General features: G+C 38.5%; 1 protein-coding gene across 2 annotated transcripts; it reads left to right on the top strand.

The window, feature by feature from the left end:
• BMS1 (BMS1 ribosome biogenesis factor) lies at window positions 1-24,097 on the top strand. 2 transcript variants are annotated; one of them, XM_064662549.1, is made up of 23 exons: window positions 1-109; window positions 609-851; window positions 1,215-1,405; window positions 2,835-2,914; window positions 4,432-4,620; window positions 5,123-5,265; window positions 6,492-6,613; window positions 7,150-7,346; window positions 8,057-8,193; window positions 8,747-9,579; window positions 10,360-10,461; window positions 11,363-11,520; window positions 12,060-12,141; window positions 13,098-13,174; window positions 14,215-14,397; window positions 15,928-16,116; window positions 16,763-16,943; window positions 17,464-17,522; window positions 19,853-19,975; window positions 21,003-21,150; window positions 22,022-22,197; window positions 22,699-22,860; window positions 23,568-24,097. In XM_064662549.1, the coding sequence occupies exons 2-23, from the start codon at window positions 676-678 to the stop codon at window positions 23,802-23,804; spliced, it is 3,945 nt and encodes a 1,314-aa protein (XP_064518619.1). In that variant the 5' UTR covers window positions 1-109; window positions 609-675; the 3' UTR covers window positions 23,805-24,097. The 2 variants fall into 2 exon arrangements, with proteins under 2 accessions (XP_064518619.1, XP_064518620.1); XM_064662550.1 differs by lacking the exon at window positions 1-109 and adding an exon at window positions 168-187.
• The last annotated feature ends 278 nt before the right edge of the window (window positions 24,098-24,375 follow it).

The raw sequence follows: 24,375 nt of genomic DNA, 5'->3' as shown, positions 1-24,375 counted from the left end.
CGCAGCCGCTGTTTCCGGGGGAGCTCTGGAACGGGCAGGTCTGTGGGAGCACACGTGGAGCGGGCGGCGGGACCGGAGCGGACCCGGCCCGGGCTGACCCCACAGCGGTGTGAGTGCGACGGCATTGCATAGCTGACCCCACAGCGGTGTGAGTGCGACGGCATTGCACAGCTGACCCCACAGCGGTGTGAGTGCGACGGCATTGCACAGCGGTGCGGGTGGGACACCACTGCACAGCGGTGTGGAGGGGGGACGCCATTGCCCAGGGGTGTGGGTGGGACAGCACTGCACAGGGCAGGTGTGCGGTGGCAGCTCGTGGGCAGCGGCCCCGTGGGAGGACCTGGTCCCGCCCTCAGGGCCTGCGGTGTGCCCGGCATCCCCGTGCCGCGGTTTCGGGCCGTGCCCTTCGCCTGCCGCCCCGCCGGGGCGCTGCGGCCTGCCCGGAGCCCCGCGGCCCCGGCGCTGCCGTGCGCTCTCGAGGCCGCGCAGTGCGAGAACGAGCTCCTTTCCCGAGCTGCTCAGGTGGTGCTGGCACGGTGAGCCCTTCTCCCGCAGGTGTGTTTTGCGTGTGTGCTCTGTGTGCTCACTGCCTGGTCTTCCTGTGCCAGCTGAGCCCAGAACCGCACAGAGGAAATCTGCGTTTTACCGGTTGTAAACAACTGCTGGAAGAGTGAGATGGAGGAAAAAGAGAAGAAGAAACATCGTGCGAAGCACAGCGGGCCAAAGGCAGAGAAGAAAAGGAAGCGTTATCTCAACGACTTGGGAATAGGAGATGAGGAGGATGCACGGAAGAGAAACCCCAAAGCCTTTACGGTGCAGTCTGCTGTGCGGATGGCCAGGACCTTCCATCGGTAGGAAGTGGGAATTGGTTATAGAGCATGCAGGGTCAGCTGGATGGACAGGTGTTGGGTGGGGTTACTTTGTTGCTTTGCCTGGAAGCCATTCTAATTCTAATTCACCAGGTTGTGTTGTAGTCTGTGCCTGTGTCAGAAGTGTGATGCTTTCTGCATCTGTGTTACATGGTACAGCTGTGTTGATCAGTGATAAAAAAAGGTATAGCTCCTTAGACTCCATTGGAGTTCCACATACATTTTAGTATCTGGGCTGAGGGTGAACCTTTGTTTCCAAGATTTTGCAAATACTGAAGGCTTTCAAAGAATAAACATTGCTGTTTATTACATTCCTCTATTTATTTATTACAAATTTCTTCTCAGAACTCAGGACTTGAAGACTAAAAAACATCACATTCCTGTGGTTGATCGCACTCCTTTGGAGCCGCCTCCAGTGGTCGTGGTTGTAGTCGGCCCTCCCAAGGTTGGGAAGAGCACTGTGATAAAATGTCTCATTAAGAACTTCACAAGGCAAAAGCTGGTTGAAATCCGGGGTCCTGTTACAATTGTTTCAGGTGAGAACAAAGAAATGGAAGTGCGTATTTTGTGCTCCTTATTTGTCTTGCTTTTAGAGCTGGGATGTGTCCATGTTCTTGTAATTTTTGGTCATTTTGAAAAAATCATTTGGATGTGTGATCAGGCATACTTACTAACAGTAAGTTATTACTTACTTACATACTTATTAACAGTAAGAGTGAGATTTGGGCTTTGGGGGACTTGTCACTCTGAGCTTGATTTTCATTCTGCTGGAATCCCAGTTCTCTCTTGGTTTTTTTGGTTTTTGTTTCTACCTTTCTGACTTTTTTCCCAGTTTCTTCCACCCCCCAAACCTTTCACAACTTTGCCTTTTCTAGTGGGTTCTGTTTTCCCTTTTGAACTGTTTTTCTCTGGCTTCATTTTAAGCTCTAAACATGTTTCATATTCTTTCAGTTTCGCTGTCCTTGTGTACCTTTCTTTCTTAAGCCAAGGATTACTTTGCCTAGCCAGTTCCACTTACATTTCTCCACCTCACCTCTTGGTCAGTTCCTTCTCCTTTTTGTTAAATTTTCAGTCCCAGTTTCCATTTGTCTTGGTTTGTTCCCTTCATGTGTTTCCCTAAATGTTACCAAGGGGATCACTGAGGTTCTATGCACAGCTCACAGCACTCAAGGCACAAATTTTTAAGGGAGATCTTGCTTGAAGACAGATAACTGTATGTTTGGTGCAGGTAGACTCTTCAGAGACTTTAACTAACAAGTCTTGTTTTTGCAAGGAATGATTGACAAAAATGGGAAAGAAAAAATGGAAAGAAAATTCACGTTTCATTTGATTTCCTAATTGGTCTACTGGATCTCAAGTGTTGAATTTTTCAATTGAAAAGATTAAGAAATAACCCATGATACCTGTTGTCTGTAGTTGCTTAAAGTTGTTACTAATGTTGTCTTAAGTTCAATTACCTGACTTAAGTTAGTCAAGCCAAGTTATCAGTGGGTACTTTTTTTCTCGTTTGAATACATGTTAATAAATTTTTTGCTGTGTTAATCCTCTCTTTTTTTTAAAGGCTAGAACAGAGTGTATTTTTTCCTAATAATATCAAAAGAGCAAATATATATGGTAAAATAAAATTCACAGTGTTAACTGGGGTGCTAAAGACAAAAGAAGCAGAGATTTTTTTTTTCCCAAAGGTAAAAAAACCCATTTTTTTGCTATTAACGTTGTTTTTGGAAAAGCCCAAACAACTCATTTAAAACCATCAGGTTGAGTACATATTTTCAAACAAAAAATTGTAATTTAGCAAAATTAAAAACTTGTAAAACCAATTCTACAGTGGTGCATGTTGGACGATCTACATGTTAGACAAGAATTTGAGTTCCAGATATCCTTCAGGAATGTGACCACTGAAAACAACGTCCTAATTGGTTTGCTCCCTCTGTTTCAGTTTTTGATTGTTAATTCTGTTTTCAGGTAAAAAACGCAGACTAACTATTATTGAATGTGGATGTGACATCAACACAATGATTGACCTGGCTAAAGTTGCTGATTTGGTAAGTTAGTATTGCCACGTGATTTTTACTATAATTATATTGAATATACTACTTTTGAGTGAACTGCACCAATGTCTGATTTCTCTACCTGTTGCTATCAAAGACATAACTGTTTTTGGTTTCAGAGGAACAGGACTTAAGCTTGTTGACAAACCTAATATTCTGGAACAACCCCTAGGACTTTCCTCATCCTGGGGGTGGGGGAAAATAAAGTGTGTGGTGATGGGGAGCATGTGAAAGAAGGGAAATGCAGCTGAACTTCATTGCCAATGCAACTGTTAAACTTTTAATGGAAGATCTTATAATGAGCCAAGGTCATACAGTGACTTTTCAATAAGGGATTTGGTTAAACCATATAAATCTGAAAATTAGTTTTAGTCAAGAAGTTTTCAACTAATGTCTAAAGCAATATGTGTTTTCTAGTTGGTTTTGGTATTTTTATGCACTCTGATGTCCCCATAGTTAAAGATCACTGTGTGGCAAAACAACTGATTTCAGTGGAGTGTGGTCACCATTGTAATTTACTTATAACTTTTGGGTCAGGGGATTACATCAACTGATCTTGGGGATCCAGGGCACAATCCTTAGAATTTTACTTTATGTGTGGATTTGGAGTATATTATTGATAGCTGATAGGGGTTTGGGATCCTTGTCTAAGTATTAACTATATAAATATCTAAATACATGTGCACACTGATCTAGATATTGTTCTACTTACATGTTTTCTGCCTGAGTAAGGGAGATGCATTAATGCAAATGCAAAATTTTTCTGTTAGTAGATGTGACAGATGTTTGAGGTTCTGTGTGCACACAGTGATGCTGAGACTCTATTTAGTTTTATTGTTGGGCGGCTGAGATTACACAGTTGCTTGAAGATCTCTGTTGTCAGTTCCCCTGTGTTTGAGTTCTTAATTGTTGAGACCGTGATACGACTTTGCTTCCATTTTCATGTGATTGTTGGTTGCTGTTTTCCTGTGTCAGTGCATTTTAGTGATGCTTAACAGTAATTGCAAGGTGTGAAGTTAGTTTGTCTCATTTTACCGAAAGAGCCTAAAGGGCATTGGTGCATCCAAGACACAGATATAAGAATTTCATTAATTTTCTAAGATGTTCCTGAATATATTGGAAGATACTCAATTTTGCATATTTTAAATTTACAAGGCAAACACTTCTTCAGATCTTATTACAATACTGTATGTTATTGCATTCCTAGACCAGCCATGTTCTTCTATATTTTTTTTAGAGACAATGAGCAAATCAAGTCTATATAAAGGAGATTTGATTGACTGGGAGAAGAGATTTGATTTCCTAAGCCTCATTAACTTCTAAAGCAGCTAAAATCCATACTTTAATTAAAAACCAAAGTGAGTTTTCAGGTTATATGAAAATAAAATACAAAACCTTTTGCAAGATTTTGGTTCCCAAGAAGCTTATGACTTTAAAGGTGTGGTCTTTGAAATTAGCTCGTGTGGGCCCCATGGAATTTCTGTAGTGAAATGTGGATGTTGTGTTTTCAGGTTCTAATGCTTATTGATGCCAGCTTTGGATTTGAGATGGAAACATTTGAATTCCTGAACATTTGTCAGGTACACGGATTTCCCAAAATTATGGGAGTTCTTACCCACTTGGATACATTCAAGAACAACAAACAGTTAAAGAAGACTAAGAAGAAGTTAAAGCACAGATTCTGGACTGAAGTGTACCCGGTAGGACATTTAACATTAATTTTTTCATATATTTTGCTTTATGGAAGCTAAATTAAAAACAGGGCAATACTTAAGGGTTTATTATGTTCTTACATCTTTTAAATAATACCGTAAGTGAACAGTGTGGGTATTGTATCAGAGTATGTCATCTTTCTTCTATTTGCAGAAATACTTGTGTGATTATTCTTTATCCCAGTGTGATAAGCTACTAAACATGCTACCAGTGAAAGGTCTGTTACACAGGTGCTGTGCAAGAAGGATCTGCTTGTAGGTCTGTATGAGGTCTTCTGGATGTGAATGGTTTTTTCCTAAGATTTAGGGGGCAATTTTCCTGTTGAAGTAAACTAGTCAGTTTGATCTCTAGAACCAGTTGTAACCTGCAATATCCAACTATGATTTACAAATTAGAATTGTTTTTTTTTTTTTTGTTTGGTTGGTTTTTTTTAGTTTATTAGGTATTAAATAGCTGTTTAACGTTTTTATGCCTTTTAAATGTGTTTAGGGTGCTAAGTTGTTTTATTTGTCTGGGATGGTTCACGGAGAATATCAAAAGCAGGAAATTCACAACTTGGGGCGTTTTATCTCGGTTATGAAATTCCGACCTCTTACTTGGCAGACGTCTCACCCGTACGTTCTCGCAGACAGGTGTGTCCTTTTCTCTCTCTTCTTCAACCTCAGTGCAGGTAGCACCTGCTGTTTGAAAAAACCTGTAATGTTAGACCTCAGCTCTGTGGGTGAATGGGTGTTTAGTGTTACCTGGGTGGCTTTGGGAAGTGAAAGCCTCCTCTGCAGGTTTGTGCCGTTAGCTTTAGCCATTCAGTTTTCTCTTGTGTCAGACCATGTATATATCTCTGGCACATTGTAAATACTTTTGAAACACAAAAACAAAAATTAAAATAATCCTACTTGTTGATGATTATATTGAATGTATGTGGAAAAGGAACAGCATTCCAGCAATTAAACAACAGCTGGCGAATTAGTCCCTTCCGCTTCATCTCCATGTCTGGTATTTAATTCACAGTCTCTTTGGAACGTGAAACTAATCTTTGATGGTGGCTGTGGCTATTTGGGACATTACCTCACCTTTCATGTTTTATTACCAGAATGCTTATAATTATGACTAAACTCCCATGAGAATCCAAGGTGCCTAGAATGAGCCTCTTTCAAAGCTCTAATTCTTTCGGAAAAATTGTCATGAAAAGGTCCTGCAAAATGCACAAAGCAAAGTGAGAGAAAACATACAAAAAAAATTCGGTGTTTTTTCAGTAACATTGTTTTAGGCTGTGTAACTGTTACAGTTATTATGATAGTTGGGTCAGTTTACAGCTGATGTGCAGCCAGGACACCTGTCCCATTCTCTTCCTTGACTGTGTGTTTGTGTTGCCTCCCTTTTGCAGTGTTGGAAGGAGTTTCCCCCTCATCTGCCTGCAAACAGTCATTTTCTGTGGTAGCTTTTGTGTTGCTCACTGATATTATTAGGGAAAAGAGATATTGTGTGGCTGCAGGGAATGTGACATTCAGCTGTTTGACCTCTAATGACAGAATTAATTTGAGGAGAGTTGTGTGTGCAAAGTATATGAACAGTAGTTAAAATGTACTAAGAAAGCAGTGCACGTTTAGTGAAATGTCAGTAAATCTTCTGGAAATACGTTATTGAACATGATCGTACAACTTTTAAAATACAATTTTAGAAAGCTTTTGGAAGATCTTTTTCCGTGAATTTTTTTTTTTTCCTTATGATCATTCTATTTTGCTTACTGGAGTCTGCAGAGCATGCAGTGGCAGCTGTTCTCTTTTCTTAAATTACCTTTTTTCAAAAGTTACTGTTGCAACTGCTGGATATTTTAACTTTCATTTTTGATGTTGGGTAGAATGGAAGAGTTGACAAACCCAGAAGATGTTCGAATCAATCCCAAATGTGACAGGAAGATATCACTTTATGGATACTTGAGAGGAGCACATCTGAAAAACAAAAGTCAAATTCATATGCCAGGTAATTTATCAGATTCTAAAAACTCTTTCTATACTGATCTATGAATAACAACATGAAATGATTTGTATCTTTAAACTGTATGTTGTAAAATAGATTTTCCACATTTCTAAATATGTTATGCTCTTGGAAATTATTTTTCATAATACAAGTTTTTGTGAAAATAAATCTTGTAATTAGCTTTGCTTTTAATTGGGCAGTTTTGTCGCAGTGTTAAACACAGTATTCACAGTGTTTAAAGCTTTTCAGAAAAGTGAGTTGCTGGTTTTCTCATTTAAAAACAAGGAAACAAACAAACCCAAAACTTGGCAGGATTCTGGCGAATTTATGTATGCTTCTCTAAGTTCAGTAGTAAGACAGGAGAGTTGGATGTTTGGTACAGAGCTTGCTATTGATAAATTACTGAATGCCATAATGTTTTTGTTTTGGTTTGTTGGTTTTTGTTTGTTTGTTTGTTTAATCTCTTCATGGTGAGTTGTACATATTTCAGAATTAAAACTTTGTGCAAACCTTGTTTCTTCCTTTGTCTGTCAACCCAGGTGTTGGAGACTTTACTGTGAGTGATGTGAGTTTCCTACCAGACCCCTGTGCTCTCCCTGAGCAGCAGAAGAAACGTTCTTTAAATGAGAAAGAGAAACTTGTCTATGCCCCTCTTTCAGGAGTTGGGGGCATTGTATATGATAAAGATGCTGTTTATATTGACCTTGGTGGAAGCCATGCTCACGAAAAAGAAGAGGTAAGAGAACGCTGATGGTGACTTGAATTCTTGTGCAAAATGTAGTTTTTATCCTTAGAGTCAAAGTAAGTGTCTAAAAATAAGCTGCTTTAAAATAATCCATCCTTATCTATCCATAGTGGGTAATTACTTTTTTTCTCCTCCAAGGATTTCAGAGAAGGGATATTTCAATTATCTGCTATTGTGCAAAACATTTGGAAGATTGGTTAATAATAAGTACTAAAGTTTGTGTAATAACCTTCCAAACATTGACATAAGATATATGAAAACTCCTGGTACTGGGGTATTATCACCCAGGGCATGGTGATTGTGGGAGAACACTTAGAGGATTTGACTGGTCAAAGGGAGAGATGGAAAACATTTGCCTACAAACAAATTGAATTCAGCTTTTTTTTTTTTCCTGTATTCTGCTAAATGTTAAATACCTTTGGGTCTGTGATAATGTGTACTTGCTGTATTTACTGTAGTGGTTGCATACTGTGAAGGAGAGTCCCTCTTTAATTTTTCTTGGTTTGGTATTGTGTATATTCTTGAAATGTGAAGCGGAGAAGGGAGACCTTACTAGTCTGAGAAAATGTTTATATAAAATGCTCTGCATTCTTTTCTTGCATATGCGTATTTCTGCTGGTGTAGGCAGATAGACTCATAGCTGTTTTTTAGACATTTGTTTATTCATTTTAATTGAGAAGTAAAAAATCTTGGCTTTCCAGGAGGAAGTGAGACCAAATCACGAACTCGTTCAGAGCCTCATCTCCACACATTCAACCATTGATGTTAAGATGGCATCAAGCAAGGTCTCTCTCTTCATGGACTCTAGACCCTTAGGTTCAGAAGATGTAGGACAAGAGTAAGTTTTGAATGCTGAGCAGTGTTTGAGTGTGAACGAATCTCTAATTTCAGGCTCTAGTTTAGGAAAAATTCTCAATAGAACATAGTTAATAGAATGGCATATTGTCTAATTCTTCCTCTTCTGAGATTACTCATATGCTACATGTGTATTTTGAGATAGAAATAATTGGTACTAGAAAGTTTTACAAGCAATATAGTCCTGCCTTCCAAGAATTTCTTGCTGATGTAGCCCAAGTAGCATATTTCTGTTTTTCTTCAGAGTTTTAGAGAATGTCAGTCATAATCTTCAGTAAAATTAATTGTATAACCTATTTTCATTCCATGGAAAATGAAGAAATTTCCTGGAATTATTTATGGCTACAGCACAGGGTGTATTCTTGAATTAAGAGGCACTCTTACTTAAAGAACACCATTGCCTTTCTTAATGTTCTCCATCACCTCGCTTTGTTTGAAAAAAAAAATAAAATTGTACAATTATTTAAAAATGCCGTATCATTAAAATTTTATTTTACTTTACCATCTTACTCCAAATGTGATCTTTGGGAAAACAGGTTTGTGATGCCAAAAGAAGAGAGACAGCTTGATTTGAAGACTGGAAGAGTACGTCGAAAGGCCGTATTTGAAGAAGAGGAGAAAGAAAATGATGATGCAGTAAGTGATGAGGAAGATGACCAAGAAGAAGAAGAAGAAGCAGCAATGTCTGAGGATGGAAGTGACGGTGATGATGAAAATGATACTGAGGAGGAAAGTGAGAGAGAGTTGTTAAGGGAAGAGATGACCATTAGGAGAGCCAAACGTATGAAAACAGAGGTGCCCAAGGAAGAAGCTGTGAATGAACTGCCAGCATTTGCAGACAGTGATGATGATCTTGAGATGAGTTCTGAAGAAGAAGGAAAAACTGCCCCTGAAGGCAGTGAGATAGAGGAAGAAGATGATGATGAGGAGGAGGAGGATGATGAACAAAGGACTTGCAAAGATGAAAGCTCAGATAGTGAATTTGAGGCTGCAAAAAAAAGAGCTAAATCCAAGCAGTATGATGTAAATAGTGGACATACAGAAACAAAATCACAGACCTCAGATCACAGTCTGAAAAGAAAAGCAGTGCTCACTACAGATTCGGGAAATTGCACAGCAGAAGAGGCATCAGAATCTGAGGTTGAAAGCTCTTCCCTTGATGAGGGTGATGGTGAAGGAGGATCACATGATGAATTAGAAGTTGAAGAGTCAAATAGCGATGGGTTTCAGCACAGTCAAGCAAAGAAAGCTCATAATGTTAGACAGACTAAACTTAAAGCTGTAGAAGCTGAGGATGATGATGTGGAGAACCTCCTGAGAGAGGAAGAGGAGTATGAAGAAAAAATAGATCTTTCTGCTGACACAATAGGTAAACTATAAATGTTCAATTTTTACAGTCCATTTTTAATTGTATCAGTTGGAATTAGTTGTTAGTAAATACTATATAATCTTGGCTCTCATATATATATATATATTTACAGTTGTTAAGTGGCAAATGTTGAGTTAGGAAAGCTAGGAATATCTGCTAGTAAGCCTTTCACTTGTAATGTAGAGTGCAGGTCTGAGGTTTCCTTCCTCTAAAACAGAGGTGATTCATTTTATAAACTTCATTGATTTTGCATATACTTCTCTTTATAGCTGTGTGTGTAAAACAAATTAGGATGGTCTATTACATCTAGAAAGATTAAAATATTCTTGGAGGAGTGTTACTAAAATGCATTAACAACTCATTGAACACTGGAACAGGTTGCCCAGAGAAGTTGTGGAATCTCTATCCTTGGAGATACTCAAAAGTCATCTTGACATAGTGCTGAGCAACCTGCTGTAGGTGACACTGCTTGAGCAGTGGAGCTGGACAAGATGACCTCCAGAAGTCCCTTCCAGTCTCAACCATCCTGTGAAGAAGATGTGTATCATAAACATAATCAAATCTGTCGCTATTGCCAATAAATTCTTAAAATTTTGTCCTAAAATTAGGACTTGCCATAAAAAAAAATCAGTGATCTAATTTATTAGCCACAATTTATGTTTCTGTGTATATATGGAGTATGAGAAAAAGAAACTGTGGGTTGTGTCTACACTCCCTAAACCTTTTGTCATATCCTTATTTAAATTATTTTTGTAGCTCCTAATTCTTGTTTTTATTCAGGTGCACTTAAGTGGAAGGAGGACCTTACACAGAAGGCAGCTGAGGCCTTTCTAAGACAGCAACGTTCAACCCCCAATCTTCGTAAACTTGTATATGGAACAGGTACAAATCTGTTTGGAAGCTTGTCTTCATATATGGTTACTTTTTAGCTGTTGCCAAGTTTTCAAGTCTGAATATTTGAGCACTGTCTTTTGGTGAGAGGCTTGAGGAGAGTTAATTGACTTTTTAATTGTAGACACTAGTAATTGAAATAAAGACAGTTTTTTACTTTTCCAATAAACAACATTTTGAGCTCATTTTCCAGACTATTCAGTTATTACTCATGTTTTCTGCTACAGTTATTTCAGTTTTACAGTTATTTCTGCTACAGAAGTTTGATCATTTATATAATTGTCTGCTAGATACTGTGCAAATCCATTGTGGTAATTGTGTTTCATAAAGGGATATTGTTTGTTGGCTGTTTTCAGGAATTTCTGTCTCACAGTGACTGGAATATTCTCTTAGGCATGACTTAGTATTATCATATCGCTAATGAGGTGTTTGCCAAGGAAAAAAATAGCTAGCTGTCTTAAAAGGAGGAGAAAATGACTATTTATGTGATTTGTCCAGTTTGAGGCACAACTTTTCCTGTCATTGTATGAATGTACAAATCTCATTATGCAAAACCTTGTAGATCACAATGAGAATTTGGCTTTTTTAAACATTCCCTGGTACAGGACTAGGAAGATTTTCTGACAGATTCTTGATTTACAGACAAGCTTAATGTCCTTCCTCTTCACAGATAATTTTGGTATTGTTCCTATTTGTGATATTGAACAAACATCCTGTGTTGACTTACTAGGCAATGTTTTTTTCAGATGATCAGTGTACCTTTTTCTTCGGGCATCTTTTATTTCCTCAAACTACTGCAGGTATTGTGAAACATAAGACAGAAGAGAAGTGGTTAAAGAATGTAATGCATCTGCTGTGGGGGAAACCATCACAGGTTATATGTTTGATTTAGTTGTAGAGGATGAGGACCATGAGAGTGAGGATGCAGACGATGAACTTGGAGGTTTGTTTCGTGTCAGCCGTCCAGACAAAGAATCCAAACAGAAGGCTAATGCTCTTGACTGCTCCAAATTTCTGATAGAAAAGCCGCAAGATTGGGATTTAGAAGAGGTAATACCATTGGATAATTGTTTCTGCATATCCTGTGGTGGTTATGTCCTGGCTGTATCTCATGAAGTACTGCTGAGTTGTCATTGAAACAGACCTATGGGAGCTATGGCCAGAGTGTCTTATATTCCGCTATTTGCTGTCATTAGAAGTAACAGATTCCAAGGTCTGTGCTTACAGGAGTGGAAAGTTACAATAAATCAATTCAGTGCTTGGCTGTCTTGAATATTTAGTGGATCATAGTTTGCTGTGTGTGTACCAAAAAGTAAAATGCAGAGGAATCCTGAGTGAAAATTCAGTGTAGGGTAGAGACCTTGTTAGTGTAAAGACCTTTGTGCAAGAGTTAAGTTGGTTTTATATTCCTGCTTTTGCTGAGGCATTGTGTAGTTTTGGTAATGGTGTCTTGGTGTGGAGCTGCATGTGAGAATAACAGATTGTCTCAGAGGTGGTATCTCTGATGGGGAAGTGGGGAATGTATTGGAGAAGGTTTCAGCTGGTGACAAGCTGTAGCTGTGCAAGGCAATGACACTGTTATTTTGCAGGTTATGAGCAGTATTCGCGACTGCTTTGTTACTGGGAAGTGGGAAGATGATAAAGATGCAGCAAAACTGTTGGAGGAAGATGGTATGTGTAAGACTTCTAAAACTGATTCATAAGTACAGGATTTTTAAGGAAAGTATGACTTTTTACTTAGGTATGTAGAGTATTTTACCTTAGCGATATACTTGCAAATCTCTTTCAAACTATTATATAAATTATTACACAGATACTAATATAATTACACATTGCTGTAAATCTCTGTATAAACAAGTGGCAAGTACCACATTCTGAAAATTTACTTTCTGAAAAATAGAGTATATAATTTCAATTATGATATGGAGTCTTTGGTCAACACTTGGATACGCCGACTTTGAATTATGTATCTGAGTTAAGCAAATGATCCTCCATGTATATTTTATTCTTTTGGATAGTCATGGTAGAAATAAACAAATTTTTCTTTAATGGAAAGCCAAACTTGCCATTCACGTTTGGCTGAAAAGTGAGATCTATCTTCAGATGTTTTATAGGTGGTTTTTTTTGTGTTTTGTTTTTTAAATTAGGAAATATTTAGAAAATTTTAATAATGTGGCTGTATCTTGCATGCAACATAATTGTGATTAGACAGGTTTTTGTAAGCATTTGTTTTTAACCTAAGAATTGTCAGCTATATTGATTTTTTTTTTTTAATTAAACAGGAGCTCAGTTGCTCTGCTGGTGTCTTATGTCATTAGAGTGCTAACTAATGTGCTGTGTGGTCCTTTGGGATGATCTAAACTTTATTTACATTTTTTAAATCATAGAAGTATTGAAAGGAAAAAGGAGGCAGCACTGGAGTTCAGCTGAGAGCTTTCAGCTGAAGCTCTAGAGAGGGCAGAACAGACTTATAAAACTGTTGATGGGAAGAAAAAATATGTGTACTGAAACTAATTTACCGAGCAGTACTGAGAAATGCACAAGACTGAAAATATGAGAAATGGTATGGAACAACAAAACAGAATGGCTAACTAACAGTCAGATGTCTTGGGTGTTTATTGTTGCAGAAGAACTGTATGGAGACTTTGAAGATCTTGAAACCGGTGTTGTGCACAAAGGAAAGGGTGCTGCTGAAGGAGATGAGGTCTGACCTGCATTTTTATGTTCTTTAGCAACATACACGTGTATGAGTTTCTGATCCAAGTGATAGGCATCCTATGTAATAAATTCAGTTTTCATAGAATCAATAGGAAAGAAATCAGTGGTAACAAGGAAGAAAAGATGAGTATTACCAACTTTGGAACTTGTAAATATCTAGAATGGCAAGTTTCTAGTCTGAGTCTGAATTTTTGTTTAAAGTTAATTATGTAGGAGAAGTCACCTCACTTATTTAACAGTAGGTGTCAGGCTTAATCAAGAGCTGGAGGATCCGGAGGCATGAGAGAAGTATTTTAAAACCAAATGTAATCATAACTGTTTGTACTGTGTCATTTCATCTGATGCAGAAGATTATAGCACTCTCTTTAAACACAAAATTGTGGGAACTTGACACAATTTCCTAGTCATTCCTCTTATCTGCATAAAGGAGGCTGGTGGAAGCAATTTTATACTGTGGCTTGGATATCTTCCAAGAACAGAGCTGTAGTTGTCTGTGAAAATACAAACTGAAAAATCAATTTTTTTTTTGGACTGAACAACTTGATGGCTTTGCATTTAATTGTAAAATTAAGGGTAATGGCACAATTTTGGCAGTTTTCAAATGGTCTGTGAACAGACTTCCTACTCTCTGGCCTCTAGAGTGCTGCCTTCCAGCACAGTATTACTCAATGCTATCAACAATTATTTTTTTTTTCTCTTGCACTATGTATGCTTATATTAGCTGTAGAATAAGAGGTAGGTCAGTTCTAGGGTCTGTTCCCTTATGTTAAAATGAATGTTAAGTCAAAAAATTTTTCTCAGTGAAAAGGGATAAAATTAGATCATGAGATCTTTCAGTCACTGCTGAAGTTACGTCTCCTTGTATGACTAGCTTACTAATTTCTGTCTCAAATGGAAATATTTTTCAAGTGTCTAATAATTTGCATTATGAAGAAGTATTACTTAATAGTGTATATTTAACTGTTGATCAGAATGGGTTGTTTTCTCTGAACCATGTCACATGTTTGACAATTTACTGTTGTTTAGTCTGGAAGTGAAGAAGAGGAAGAAGACGAAAAAATGTCCAAACCAGAACCTGAGGAGGAGGAAAAGAAAAAGGAGCGCATGGACAAGAAACGGAAACTGAAAGAAATGTTTGATGCAGAGTATGATGAAGGGGACGCCACATACTTTGATGATCTTAAAGAAGAAATGCATAAACAAGCACAGGTACAAGGTGTTAACTTGACAATTTATGTGGCTATATGTCTTCAAAAATACCCCAGAGAGTTTGCCCTCCAAAGGTTTTTTCGTGGAGACACATGTGACGCTACTTCAGAAAGTACACACAAAGAAATACTTGCTAGTGATTTTTTATGCTTGAACTTTTTGATTCTGTTAGCTGGAAAGAAAAGCCAAACAACTGAAAGCTTAATTTAAACTGAGGGCAGTAGTTAAATCACTGAATAAGCCAGGATGTGTCATCTAAACTTCATCTACTTTAAAAGTTTGCAACTAAAAAAGAAAAGGCATCCTTTTATGTGTAGGAAGGTGAAAATCTTTCCAGTACTAATTTGTGCCATGTATTTTCCTGGTATTATTTTTAGTGTGATTTTTTGCAATGTTATTAGTGGATAAGTAAGTTCTGTGTAACAGTCTTTTTCCTCCAACTGTCAAGTTATTTTGAGGAAAAAATAATTATGACTATTGCTCTGTTTGTGTGGTAGAAGTTGTCAGTGTAACTGCATCCAGAATTTGAGGTGTTGATGTTGTTCCAGGCCTTTCTTTTTTTAGATAAGAACTTGCAACCTTAAAAGTAGCTTCTTTCTTTGACTGACTTGGAAGAACATTGCCTTCTATTGCTAATAACTTCAGTGTCTTCTCTGCTGGCAAAATTTTGCCCTAAATAGTCATTAAATGGATTGTTACCTTCTTGCATTAGCCTCTGTCATAAGTGATCATATGAGCTCTGGTATGCTGATTTACTAAGAGCTTTGAAAGCATAAATAAGGACATTCCAGTTGAAGAATAAAAGAATTTACAACTGTTCACTTGAGGTCTGTTACAGAAATACATATCAGCAATACTCCTGCTGTGAGATGGAAGGGCAAGGATCTCAAAACTGAGGATGTGCAAAGGCTTCTAGAAAAATAAACTTGAACAAATTTGTGCTGTATCTCAATACCTTGAAAAGGGAAATAAGTAGTTATTTTGCTGAAATATGGTGTCTTATTGGTATCTGGGCATCAGAAGCTAGAACCTCCTTGTTATTCACAATATCTACATTTGTATGGTACAGAAGAGCTTTTGATGATGCACAGTGTGAGGGTGCACAAAAATATTTTTTAAGCTGCTGAGTAAGGTAGGAGCCCAGCCTCCTCATAAAGTGACACCCTAAAGATGAGGACATGATCTTTAAAAGGTACTTGGGCTCCTAAATAAAAAATGTACCTTTGGCAGCTGTATTTTTAAAACCCAAAGTCATCGTTATGAAAGGTATAACAGAAGTCACTCAATCATTTGCTTCTCTTGGGTACTGTCTTTCAAGTAGACTAACAGGCCCACTTGGGATTTCAAATTGGAAGGAATTCATGGTGGCAGAGATCTTGCTCTGAATAAAAAGTCACAAAACGTATCAGATCTTTCCCAAAAAGATTTATATAAATGTTAGCATGTTTTAAATAGAACTGGCACTTCACGAACGAGTTGTTAATACTGGAATTTTGTGAAACACATGGTGACTTTCTCTTTGTCACATAGCTTAATCGAGCAGAATTTGAAGATCAAGACGATGAGACCAGAGTGCAGTACGAGGGCTTCCGGCCCGGGATGTATGTTCGAATAGAGATTGAGAATGTGCCATGTGAATTTGTCCTGAATTTTGACCCTCATTATCCTATTATCCTGGGTGGTTTAGGCAACAGTGAAGGAAATGTCGGATATGTGCAGGTATGTAGCCAAAGAGGTGAGTGCATTTTGTATCAAAACAGGTGTGCTTCAGAGTGTCTGGAGTTACTATTTTCTGTTTATTAAAAATACAGTAAACCCTGAGAGAAACTTTGATCTGTGTCTCTCAAATAGGGGATTTGCTTTTGACACAGACTGTAACTCTACAGTAGCAGATACTGGATTTTTACAGGCTTAATTGGATAGCCGGAAAGGATTACTGTTGTTTAATGTTAATCTGCAGAGGTGTCTCAGGACTAAGGTCTGATACTGTGATTAATGTTCATCTGCAGAGGTGTCTCAAGACTGATACTGTGATTGCTAAATTGCGAACATAAATTGTACTCTGAGCTTCATAGTTTATATATAAGTGACTATAGAAAAGTTACTAGGATATTTATAGATATATTTTTTTAATACAATAATTCCTTATATGCATACAAACATGACTTCAAAGTGAGTGAAAAACTGATTAATCTTTCCAGTCAACCCAGTGTTAGTGAGAATGTTTGAAGATAGAAGGCTTACTGAATAAAAAATTCTAGTGTAGATAGAAGTTGCTTTCAGTCATTGCTGAAAATGAAGGCTTGAATCTCAGAATTCATGTTGCCATGATGTAATAGGATTGTTCACCTTTTCTTCTAATTAGTTGCGCCTGAAGAAGCACCGATGGTATAAGAAGATACTGAAGACACGCGATCCCTTAATCCTCTCGTTGGGGTGGAGGCGCTTCCAGACGATCCCCATGTTCTACATTGAGGATCACAACGGGCGTCACCGGCTCCTGAAGTACACACCACAACACATGCACTGCGGGGCAGCCTTCTGGGGTGAGGGCATTCTGGAGTTACTACCCTGTGTCACTTAATCACTGTAATGTCTCAAGCTTACAGGATGTATCAGGAAATACAGCCGGTAGCTTTTGGAATAGGAAGTCTTTAAGTTTCCCCATGGAACATAAAATGACACCAAATACTATGGGAAAATAGGCAGTTGCCTAATATTTGTGAGTTATTTCAGTGATTTGTGAATTATTTGGCTTTTAATCAAATTCTGAGCGTTCTCCTAAGTTGTATCATATCAAAGAGGATCCTGAATTGTTGGCTGTGTGCAGAGAAACACTTGCTCACATTCAGGGCCTAGCCATTACATGAGTAACTTTGTGTTAGCTATTCCTTTAACTTTCATGAGACTTCGTATGTAAGTAATACTTTGAATGCTTTAAACTTTTCTTTGGTTTTATTTATTGAGAATCTTTGGCATGTATTTCTAAGTTTTCCGACTTTAAATAGAGGCTAGATGTTGTGTAATAAAGCTTTTCAGAGGTTTTTTAATTTAATTTTCTTGCAGGGCCCATCACTCCTCAGGGCACAGGATTTTTGGCAGTTCAGTCTGTCAGTGGCACAACGGTATGTTTGTTATCACAAAATGTTATCACATTACTGCTTTCTCTGGGTATTTGGGTAAAATACATAGATTTGGGGAAGAAGGTTTACCTATGATAGAGCAGTGTAGTTGTAGGAACTGAGAAAGTAGGTGGACTCAAGCTTTTGAAAGGTGTATTGTGATAAGATGGGACACTGTATGGAGAGGGGTTTTTTAAACAATTTTCATCTGCTACACTGAAAGAAATATTGCTTTATTATTTTCTGTGGAAGGATTTATACCTACTTGGTTTTAAGGTATACTGTTGAAAAAGTTTGTCCTCAGTGGGATTTCTCTGCGTCCTGTGAAAATGTTTGTAGATACCTGAATAAAGCTTGTGAGGGACTTCTAAGAGACCATGTACTCAATAGATCAAGGGCTAATGGCCTCAAACTGGAAGAGAGTAGGTTTGGATTAGAATTTAGGAAGAAATCATTTAGTCTGAGGGTGCTGAGACACTGGCACAGGTTGCCCAGAGAAGGTGTGGGTGCCCCATCCCCAGAAGTGTTCAAGGCCAGGTTGGAGGGGGCCCTGAGCAACCTGATGTCATGGAATGTGTCCCTGCCCATGGCAGAGGTGTTGAAACTAGATGATCTTTAAGATCCCTTCAAACCCAAACCATTCTATAATTCCAATTTAAATAGTGTTAAAGCAGTATTTGCCAGGTGCGATCTTTCTTGCATATATGTTACTCAAAGGAGATTTATGTTTGCAGGCAATGTAATAATGAAAGCTTTGCATAGCATTGTAATGAGCTTGACAGTAATCAGAGTGGTGATTATTATCTCCTTCCTAAAATATGCCTTGTCCTGTTGCACAGCCATTATGTTATATGTATTAAAAGGCTGTTTTCACCATGTGTCCGCAGCATAATCTAGTGACTTAGAGCAGTGCAGAAAGCACTTCCCCTTTGAGACTTTCTGTCTGAGTAAGATTCTGTTTCATGAAGAGAACTCAGTGAGATAGATAACAAGGATTCTTAGATTGCTTCCAAGGTAATTAGAATGGCAGTTCTGAAAATCTCATTAGTGAATGATAGGAATGTTATGTCAGCAGCACCTCAACTAGTCAGTACTAGTCAATTTACATTTTTCATGCTGCTGTACTCCTGTAAAGGTTAGAAATTCTGAACTCTTAAAAACAGTTAAATATGGAGTGCAGGTCTCCCAAAACATTCTTATCTCTAAGCTGGAGAGATACTCATTTGAGGGGTGGACTGTTTAGTTGATGAGGAGTTGGTTGAATGGCTGTATCTGGAGGGTAGTGGTCAACAGCTCAGTTTCCTGACGTACACTGGTGACAAATGGTGTCCCAGTACTGGGACCAGCACTGTTTGATGTCTCCATCAATGACATAAACAGAGGGATTGAGTGCACCCTCAGCGAGGTTGCAGCCAACACCAAGCTGAGTGGTACAGTTGACATGCCAAAGGGATGGAATGCCATCCAGAGAGACCTTGAGAAGTGGTCCTATGGGAACCTTGTAAGGTTCAACAAGACCAAGTGCAAGGTCCTGCATCTGAGCTGGGGCAACTCCCAGTGTCAGTTCAGCCTGGGGATGAAGGAATTGAGAGCAGCCCTGCTGAGAAGGACTTGAGGATGTTGGTGGATAAAAAGCTGGACATGAGCTGTCAATGTGCACTTGCAGCCCAGAAGGCCAACTGCATCCTGGGCCCCATCAAAAAGCAGCATGACCAACAGGCCAAGGGAGGTGATTCTCCCCTTCTATTGTGCTCTCATAAGACCCCACCTGGAGCACTGCATCCAGCTTTGGGGACCCCAGCACAGGAAAGACAGGAACTTGTTGGAGGGGGGCCACCAAGATGACTGGAAGGATGGAATACCTCTCCTCTGAGGAAAGGCTGAGAGAATTGAGGTGGTTTGTCACAAAGAAGAGAAGGCTCTGGGGAGACCTGATTGCAGTACCTAAAGGGGGCTTATAAGAAAGATGGGGGTAAACTTCTTAGCAGGGTCTGTTGTGCCAGACAAGGGGGAATGGCTTTAAACTAAGAGAGTTGATTGATACTAGATCCAGGGAAGAAGTTTTTTATAACAAGGGTGGTTAAACACTGGAATAGGTTCACCAGAGAGGTGGTGGACACTCCATCCCTGGAAACATTCAGAGGATTGGAAGGGCTCTGAGCAACGTGATTTAGTGGAAGATGTCCCTGCTCATTGCACAGCTACGTGACCTTTAAAGATTATCTAGGTGACCTTCCAATCCCAACTATTTTATGATTTTGTGATTCTAAATGGTTTCTTCGCTTTGTGATAAATATACACTCAGCAGTATCTTTCATCTCTGCATGTTTCAGCCTGACTTCCGGATTGCTGCCACAGGAGTTGTGCTCGATTTAGATAAATCCATAACTATTGTAAAGAAATTAAAACTAACCGGTTTCCCGTTCAAAATTTATAAGAACACTTGTTTTATTAAGGTAGGTATGTAGGTAGGTATACTGCAAAACCACGTGTACTGATGTTAGAAAGGAATGAAACTGGGATTGTCTTTCCTGAGGCAGAAGTTCTGCATTATCATTGCATGCTGTTCTGGATCTCAGTAGCCCTTCAGTGTGGTCTCTAAAGATACCGATCATTAGTCAAGCAATATGAATTATTATGAACCAAACAAAAATTCTGCAACAGTCACTTGGCTCACATTCAGTGTGATTTTTTTTTTTCCTTCCCCACTCCTGCTTCATTCCTAAAACCCACTGATTAGCTTCCCACAGTGGTAGATACCTCTGGAGGATGTGAACCTGTCCCTGGCATCATTCAGGCAGTTTGATCCCACTAAATTTCAGCTCTGGAATCAAAGATGATTTCTAACAGTGCTTAAGACTTCTCAGTTACAGTTATAAAAGTGTTTGGGTAGGAAGTGTTGCAGAAATGAATGTTCATTGACCTTCCATCTGTCCTTGGGCTTTCAGGCTCAGGAAGAAGTTAGGTTTTTCTTCATTTGGGGCAGCAAGTAAGTAAGCAGTGACCCCAACAGTGAAGCACTCAAGTATTCACACTACTAGGCATAGACAGATTTTTTCCTTGATTTCCTTGTGATTTTTGAAAAAAGCACAAACCTTGGAGAGCTGTATTGTATTAGAGTCTCACAGCTAGCAACTTCAGGCAGCTTGCTTGCTTTTAAGGTATTCTGTGTTCCAGCAAGTTACTATAAAGAACTGTAAAGCTTCTCCTAGAAGTGTTCTGGTATTCTAGAATTTTAGGTGTATGTATTTAATGCTTAGAAACCTTGCCTGTGATACGTGACTCTAAGTAGATTACTTCCAGTAGCTTACCTTAAAGTCAGCTCAGTGTGTTTTTGGTATGATCAGCACTCTTAGTCTAAACACAATGTTATGTTCCTGTTTCTTTATAAGATATGCTTGTAGGACTTAGTTTTTGTGGCCTGTGTTGGTCACAGAGAAAAACTTAGCCTCTTGAATGATGGTGGGTAATTCACATTTTCAGGGGATGTTTAACTCTCAGTTGGAAGTGGCTAAATTTGAAGGAGCAGCGATCCGTACTGTGAGTGGTATCCGAGGACAGATCAAAAAGGCCCTCCGAACTCCCGTGGGTGCTTTCAGAGCAACATTTGAAGACAAGTTGCTGATGAGTGGTAAGTTGCACTTTCCATGTAAGTTATCACACAACTTTCATCCTTCTTCACAGGTTGGAAAGCCGTGTCTCACAATTCTGGAATCCGATAATTAAGATGTGAATTCAGAGAATGGGAAATATCTGGTGACATGCAGAATGAAATTAAAAAGAAATGCATTTTATGTTAGATTTCCTTCTGTTACACTCAGAAGTCATTTAGTATGCAGATGAAAAGGTTTGAGTTGAAGACATATATCTTCAAGTGTTTTAGTGTTTTACACAGCACGATGTGCCTTTCTCCTTGAACGTGATGAATTGAAATTAGTGGTAAAGTGCTAGAAGGACGTATTTCTGAGAAATCCAAAGACTGGCATTGTAGCTGCAGTTAACTTTTTACTGTAATCTTTTGGGGAAATTATGCAGGGGATAGTTATCTCCTCTGTTTGCTGAGGATCACAGTGATGTTCAGAATATGAGTTCATGCTTATTTGGGTTTATATGACCTGTTTTCCTAAACCCATCAAAATTACGGATAGTGGAAAATAAAAGCAAATTAGTTCTTTTATAGGCAGAGGAAAAGAAAATTGTTTTTTGTCAAGAACTGTACAGGCACATATACATATATGAACTCTTTTACTAGTAGTTGAATATGAATAGTGAATAGGATGGTATTCAGCTGCCTGCTCTTCAGGAATATGTGCTGTTCATGCCTTTATGAGGTTTTGCAGAATCCAACTGTACAAATAGTTGCATTGCTTCTACCAAAAGTTGAAAACATTTGGTATATATACCAAACCATATACTAGCACATGGTCTAGGTATCTGTTCTATTCAGGCAATCTTTGTGTGGATGTTGTTTTAGAGCCAAGTAATGTTTCCTTTTCTTTCAGATATTGTCTTTGTGAGGACTTGGTATCCTGTTTCTATCCCAACATTTTATAACCCTGTAACATCCTTGCTGAAGCCAGCAGGTGAGAAAGATACTTGGAGTGGAATGAAGACAACAGGCCAGCTGAGGTATGAGCGAGGCATCAAACTGAAACAAAACAAGGATTCTCTCTATAAGGTATATGTCTGTTTGTTTTGTTTGGGGTTTTTTTAACTAGTGATCGTAGTCAAATTTGCACTGTCTCAGACCTGTGCAAACTGAGAGCAGTGTAAATACACATTCATACATATGCATGTGTGATTTCATATTTTTATCCACGAGGCACAGTCCTGGCATGAGATGGGAATAAAACAGTGGAGAGCAGATTGTTGTGGGTCAATGAAAGTTTATCAAGTAATCTGCAGGGTAGAAGTCTTCTCCAGAAGCTTACTGAGTCTTACTAGTAATTGGAGTGAACATACCATTCACAAATCAGTGCAAGGATGTTGGAAAATAGGGTTTGGGTTTTGGTTTGGGGTTTGTTTGTTTGTTTTGGTGGTTTGTTTGTTTGTTTTGAGGGGTGCTGTTTCTTTCTGGTTTGTGGTGTTTTGTGGGGTTTTCCCCCCTGAAAGATGGAAATTAAAATAAAAGCTTTTAAAGATCAACAATCTTATATATGTTCTATATTCATTCTTTTAGCCTATTGTGAGGGAGAAGAGACATTTCAATAAGCTGCACATTCCTAAAGCGCTGCAGAAGGCACTGCCTTTTAAGAACAAGCCTAAGAATCTTGAGAAGAAAGGCAAGACTCCAAAAGACCAGTGGAGACCAGCTGTTATCAGGGAGCCTCATGAAAAGAAGGTAATTATCACTTATTCTGAAACAAGGACTCATGAAGGGTAAATGTGTTGTTTAAAACATTTCTAACTTTTGTTTGGCACTTGAATCTACTGCTAGTGCTAAAGATATATATGCTCCTAGTGAAAAACTATCACCTGCAATTTGTTCTGTTCCTGTTTGGCACACAGTATGTATATGGAACTGTCACTGAGTGGATGGTGTCTGTTTTTTAGACTAGTCGGTCACCTGAAGCCTAAATATGACTTTTGTCCTTGTCACAGCACTTGCAAGGTATTTCACTTGGATTTAGTGCTCTCATATTATGGGTGACAGAAATTGGCAGCTGCAGTTTTTTATTTGACTTGTCATTGCCATGTATTATTAACACAGACAGGATTTGAAGGAAATACTCTGCTTTGAAAATTGAGAATTAGAGTGCTTGCAAAGGCAAGATCCAAACTGCAGTTTAAGTGTTCTACAGTAGCAATTAGGCATAGCCTTTTAAAAGGTATCTAACCAAAATCAGGGTTTATAAAAATTAAAGCTCTTATTAACTTCCTAACAAGATAACTAATTAAACCATTTTGAAAACTAGGTAACAGGTGCAGAGATGATTAGGAACTTGCCTTGAATCTCTGTTTCATTATATATGTCTCTGCTGAGGTTAAACTGTTTCTTACTCACCAAACTGATCTATGTCTATATTGATTGTCTGTTTTCTATTTTAGATATCAGCCCTACTCAGTGCTCTGAGTACAGTGAATAATTACAAGATAAGTAAAGCCAAAGTAAAACATCGGGAACAGCTTAAAGAATATCTCAAAGTTAAGCAGAAGGAGGATGAACAGAAATTCAAGAGGCAAAAGGAGGCTAAGAAAAAAGTCTATCGCATACTGGGACAAAGGGAGAAAAAGAGGCAGAAGTCAAGCTTGAAAGGATCTAGCAAGAAAGAGAAGAGTATGTAAAATTTCATCCGATTTCAGGCCAAATGAGGAAATACAGTAGATGTGTAATTTTCTGTTGAAGAAACAAAAAGGCCTTGGACTACACTAGGTGTGCTTTCAAGACAAGGAAGAACTGCAAATATGACCTTGTTCACACTCTTGAATACATTTGGCAATGTATATAAATAAGATGTAGAAGTATGGATTGTGGGTTTTATACATGAATATTCTGGAGGACTTTGTATTTCAGAGTATTTCTATGCATACTGCATATTCTATCTAGCCAATAAAGTATTTTAATGTCAATTACAGAATATTGCTTGTTTGTGTTTTGTCTTAGTACTAGTGGACTTCTGTGGGAGAATGTCTCGAAATATGTTCCTGTGTTGGCAGTACTTTAAGCAATTTTGCCCTTGGCAAATCTTTTATTAAAAGGTGTGAAGATAACTGTTACTGGGTAGGAGTTTTGGAAATTCTCTGTCTTTGATGTGCTGGCAAATGCCCTCAGAGTAGCTCGCTCCTGTGCTTAGATCATCAGGTCCTTCATGAAAGCATCTCAGTTTTTTCCACTTCTCACTAGGTATCCAGCAGA

Source organism: Pseudopipra pipra, chromosome 8 (assembly GCF_036250125.1).
Source record: "Pseudopipra pipra isolate bDixPip1 chromosome 8, bDixPip1.hap1, whole genome shotgun sequence".
Classification (NCBI taxonomy): Eukaryota; Metazoa; Chordata; class Aves; order Passeriformes; family Pipridae; genus Pseudopipra; species Pseudopipra pipra.
Note: the sequence above shows the minus strand (reverse complement) of the source record. Positions and strands in the feature narration are given on the sequence as shown.